The sequence below is a fragment of the Quercus robur genome, chromosome 7, assembly GCF_932294415.1.
Source record: "Quercus robur chromosome 7, dhQueRobu3.1, whole genome shotgun sequence".
NCBI lineage: Eukaryota > Viridiplantae > Streptophyta > Magnoliopsida > Fagales > Fagaceae > Quercus > Quercus robur.
The window spans coordinates 38,444,036-38,449,801 of record NC_065540.1 but is presented as its reverse complement, the minus strand read 5'-3'; the positions used below and the strand labels follow the sequence as shown (position 1 = coordinate 38,449,801).

General features: G+C 41.9%; 1 protein-coding gene across 1 annotated transcript; it reads left to right on the top strand.

The window, feature by feature from the left end:
• The first annotated feature begins 1,290 nt into the window (after window positions 1-1,290).
• On the top strand, window positions 1,291-4,180 carry LOC126691352 (uncharacterized). Its single transcript, XM_050386403.1, has 2 exons — window positions 1,291-3,918; window positions 4,115-4,180. Exon 1 carries the CDS (start codon window positions 1,291-1,293, stop codon window positions 3,913-3,915), a length of 2,625 nt encoding a protein of 874 aa, XP_050242360.1. The 3' UTR covers window positions 3,916-3,918; window positions 4,115-4,180.
• Window positions 4,181-5,766: the final 1,586 nt, after the last annotated feature.

The window sequence follows — 5,766 nt, the reverse complement described above, 5'->3', positions numbered from 1 at the left end:
CCCACATTTCAGAATCCATGCACGTGTCTGGCTCTATCTGTGTTGAAAACCTTCACTGTCTGGTCTCTGAAAAAGAAAGCCTATGAGGTGAACAAAGTTTGCTAACTCTTCTGCCATTTTCCTTGTCATTATTGCATCCTCACCAGGCGTGCTGTTGCTGTGGTCCCCTTCTTCTTTGTTCTGGCACATCTTCCCTGACAGGTATATATTCACTTACATAACTACTTATAAATGGATTGACTTACATAACTACTTAAGGGTTTGGATTGCTTTCTACAACTGTCTTATTCTGACATTATGTGTGTGTATATATATACATAAAGAAAACATTGTATAGATATATGTATATATAGACAAACGTACTTACCCATATAATAAGATGTATATGTGGCATTCCCAAATATATGTATATATATATACACACACACACACACACACACACACATATAAGGGGAAATATATATATATATATATATATACATGTATGTATGTATGTATATGCAAATATATGTAAATATAAACAAAGCTACCTACCCATATATGATCACATGTATATATATATATATATATATACACACACACACACATGTATAGGTATGTTTACATATAATGTATGTGCTTAGGGCACCAATTTTTTGAAACATTTTTGTTAGGAATTGCAAAAACTGTTAGTGCATTGAAAATCCTGCAAAAAATTGTCCAAGAAACGATTAATTATTGTGTGCTCTTATGTGTGTATGTGTGTGTGATAGTGACATTGTATACATATTGTTCCTAAATATGTTGAGTTTTATATAGTAATGTATATAATACTTTTTTTTGAGAACTCTTTTGGGAAATATGTATATAATCATTCTAAATAAACATATATATAAACAAACATTGTACGGTGAATTCATATGATGACATATGCATTCATTCGTAACTACACACTAATGATGTGTAATGTATACTGAGGTTTAAATTGTATGGCTCTTTCAGTTCTGAAAGTCTTTGCTGTGTGGGTTCTGAAAAAGAAAGCCTGCGAGGTGAACAAGTTTTGCTGACCATGTTTGCATTTTCCTACTCCATATTGCATCCTTACCAAGCGAGTTTACAAACACCCTAATTCTTTGTTGTGGCACGTCTCCCCTAAAAGGCCAATGTTTGTGTTCAAACGAATCAAGTGTGTACACCTATAATTAGGATAGCATCATAGTGCATCTGTAAAAGAGTAATTACTGTTGCATTAACATAACCCCCTATCTTCTGCATGATAACCACAATTAATTGTCCTTATCCAGGTCTGCCATGGGTCGTCACTGCTTCTACGTTTACTATGATGGGGAACAGTATTTCCATGACTTGCATGGGCTGTCCTATAAAGGCGAGTCAGTGAAGCAGAAGTTCATTGAGTTGAAATGGGGAACACACTTGAGAAAAATGCACCGGAAGATAATGGAAGCTCTACGGTTGGACAAGGAGTCACATAAGATATCCATTGTGTACCGTGCCCCCCAGATACTTGTGAGTACTCAGGTTGTCTACAACTCAAATCCGTTGGGTTGCGATGCTGACGTGGACATGATGTGGGCAGTGATTAAGCGGACCCCCCAGTTCATAGCGTCTGACTTGTATGTAACTGTTGAGGCTGTTGGGTTCCATGGTAGTGCAAGTTCACAGCATGCCAGTGGGGTGGAAGAGCCACACTCATTGTCGGTTGACGTGCATCCTCCCTTTGCCTATGCCACGCCTTTCCCCTACAATAATCAACCATGTGCAATAGATCATTTGGACAACACCGAAGTGGTGGGCGCCACCAATACACATGATGTGGGAGGGTCTACTCACACATATGAGCATGTCCAAGCTGATATGGACGGGGGAATTGATATTGATGCCAGCCGAGATGTGTATGAAGAGTTCATTGATACAGATGGACCAGTGGACGACGCGGAGGTCTTAGATGTACCACTGATTGAAAATAACGAGGAAGATTGCCTTACAACAGTTCCTATCCCAGAATGGTTCACATCAAACACATGGGACAATATTAATGACCCATCACCTGCATTGGGTACAGGACATCTTACAAGTTGGCATAAAGATGACCACCCAGCAAGGGGGATGCTATTCAAGAATAAAGCCTCTGTTCAATATGTGTTGACCCTCTACTCTGTGGAGCATAACAAGCAATACAAGGTCATCAAGTCTGACACCAATAGGCTGGTAGTGCGGTGTAAGAATGAGGCATGTCTGTGGTCAATTCGGGCCAATTGCAGCAAGAAGCACGGGATGTGGGTTATCAGTACATGTAAGGGTCCCCATAGTTGCTCATCCCTCCAGCTACCAACTGATGGGCGGATGATGGATTCAAAGTTCATCTCCATTGCACTTGAGAAGTATGTACGGGAAGACCTAACCCGAAAGGTAAGGGACTTGCGTAGTATGTTGCATGCAAGGCATGGGCATGATGTAACTATGTACAAGGTTTGGGAAGCCAAACAGAAGGCAGTTGCACGTATTTATGGGGATTTTGACGAGTCGTACGCAGAATTGCCACGATTTCTAGCTGCATTGTCTGATGCAGATCCGGATACTGTGACCACACTAAAGTGTGACCCCAATGTCCCGGGGACTTGTATATTCAACTCCGCGTTTTGGGCTTTCGGTCCGTGTATTAGAGGGTTTAGGCATTGCAGGCCGGTGATAAGCATAGATGCAACGCACCTTTATGGCAAGTACAAAGGAAAGCTGTTGATAGCAATGGCAACAGATGGTAACAACGAGGTTTATCCACTCGCATTTGCCGTTGTCGAAAGCGAGAGCACGGAGACATGGGGATGGTTCTTGGCATGCCTGTTGACCTATGTTACAGACCGCACCAATTTGTGTATAATATCCGACAGGCATCGTGGGATACAATCATGCTTCGATGACACCACTAGGGGCTACTTGCAACCGCCCTTAACCCATCACCGGTATTGCCTCCGCCATTTAGTAAGCAATGTTAACACTAACTTCAATAGTGTGGCCTTGAAGAACTTGGTATGGAACGCAGCAACTGCGAATCAAGTTAGGAAGTTTGAGAACACCATGGATTGCATCAAGAATGTCAACCCGGCTGCGTACGACTATCTTAAGGAGGTAAATCAAGAAAAGTGGACACTTGTACACGACCATGGGCACCGATATGGGGCAATGACAACCAACCTGTCAGAGTGCTTCAATGGGGTACTTAAGGGCGCACGTAGCTTGCCCATAACTGCAATGGTGAAGTTTACATTTTACAAGGTGAACTCATACTTTGACGAACGTCGAAACAAAACCCTAGAGAAGTTGGAAGAGGGGCAAGTGTGGTGCAAATATGCCTATGACAAGTTCGAGGAAAATCAAGAGAAGGCGAAGCTCCATATTGTTAGAAGGATGAGTGCGCAACAACGGTTATATACAGTGGAGACACAGTCTTCACTGTTGAACACTGGCGGGGGAGATCACACCCATAGGGTTTCCCTCATAGACATGACATGCACGTGCGGCAAATGGGAAGCAAACAAGATCCCTTGTTCCCACTTGATAGCAGTTTGTGCCAAACACAACCATGATGCCACTGAGTATATGGATCATTTCTACCGCCTTGAAGAACGCTATCACAGCTATGAGCCTATATTCCAACCACTAAAAGATAGGTTAGAATGGCCGGAGCCAGCAGAAAGGAGAACCGTAATGCCAAACCAGCGGTTGATCCGTGAAAAAGGTCGGCCCAAGTCCACGAGAATCCGCAATGAGATGGATGACGAGGATAGGGAGTTGCCAACCTCATTGTGGATTGAGAATGGACCAAAGTTGAAGTGTGGGTTGTGTCGCCAAGAGGGTCATAACCGTCGTACATGTCCAACTCGAAATGTGGCTTCAACAAGCCATGGTGCTATGTAGCAGGTAAGAATTACAAATCTTAGTAACAAGGGGGTATCATAAGTTATTCTTCTTTACATGTTTAGATATTACATTATATGAGTTATAATTAAGATGTGGGCAGTAATTTGTAGTATTCTTTCAATCTTATTGTTTGTGGTGTACATATTCTAGTATTCATGAGGTCTCTATTTCCCTAACTGTATATGTTTTGCTGCAGATTTGTATTCAATCCGCAAGGTGTAACTGTAGATGCTCCTCATTTAAGCAGGCAAGCTTGAATGCTCTTCTATATTTGTCAATTCAATTTATTGATTACCATGGGTTGTATACTAATTTCTGTGTTGGCTACTCCTCAGAAAGGAGGCAACTTCTGAAAAGAACAAAAAGAAGGTGTCACTCAAATGCTATGACTCCATGTTTGCCTAAAACCATTGTTGGCGGATGCTGTCCAAGTTTCAACTTACAATTGCTATGACTGTTTAAAATGCAGAAATGGAACTTTTTATTTTTGTACATCAACTGATTAAAGCTTTAGAGGCTCTTTACTTACAAATAAGCTTGTATATATGGATGATTTTTTCATTCGCGTAATGCAAATGGGGGAATGTTACTGATGGATGTGGTTGGTTATGATTTGTATGGATGACTTGTTGTTCACAGCATGGTTGTCAGCAGGTCCACTTTAACCATGAATAAGCACGTTACTGAATGCGTGTGAACAGTGCAAGTAGCAAGCAAAACTACAAGTAGAAAGGTTATACTAAATAAAACTCGATTTTCTAGATAACGAGTTACGTTGCAGTCCATTTTCAACCCCCTACGACTGTATCCACTCTCAATTGTCAAGTATCTGAGTTACTCGATATCTGGATATCCGAGTTACCTTCAACGTACCTCGATTTATAGGGTACCGAGTTACGTTGGAGATTCCTCTAGGCCTGCCTCTGGCACCAGTCCAAATATCTGGGCTGGAAGCCCAGTGAACTTAACTCGATTTCACTCTTACCGAGTTATGTTGAGAGTAACTCGATATATATAGAATCGAGATACGTTGAAGGCCGTTGTCTCCACTTAGATTCCTCTTGGACTGCCTCTGGCACCAGTCCAAATATCTGGGTTGGAAGCCCAGTGAACTTAACTCGATTTCATCCTTACCGAGTTATGTTGAGAGTAACTCGATATATATAGAATCGAGATACGTTGAAGACCGTTGTCTCCACTTAGATTCCTCTTGGACTGCCTCTGGACCAGTCCAAATATCTGGGCTGGTGCAGGAAGCCCAGTCAACTTAACTCGATTTCGTCGTAACCGAGTTATGTTGAGAGTAACTCGATCTATATAGCATCGAGATACGTTGAAGGCCGTTGTCTCCACTTAGATTCCTCTTGGACTGCCTCTGGACCAGTCCAACTAATCTGGGCTGGCTCAGGAAGCCCAGTCAACGTAACTCGATTTAGTGGTTACCGAGTTCTGTTGAGAGGAACTCGATATATGTAGAATCGAGATACGTTGAAGACCGTTGTCTACAATTGTTGCCGAGTTATTCCCAATTTCCCATGTAATTTAACTCGATTTCTTTATAAGCGAGTTAGTCCCACATAACTCGATTTCTAGGGTATCGAGTAATTCTACTTTAACCTGATGTTCAGGATATCGAGTTACTTCAAATGGACTTCCAAACCACCACACACAACATGGATTCCTCTGAGATACACTGCGCACAGCATGGACTCCTTTTAGTCCCACTACACATAACTCGATTTCTGAATAGTCGGGTTATGTGTATGACCAACCCACTATTTAGTGCTCAAACGTACGAAGCAGCAACTGTTCAACTTCTTCTCAGCGAAAGTTTGGAGAACCAGAACA

Coding starts and splice junctions, on each gene's coding strand:
- LOC126691352 (XM_050386403.1), top strand. CDS start 1,291: ATGGGTCGTCACTGCTTCTACGTTTACTATGATGGGGAACAGTATTTC.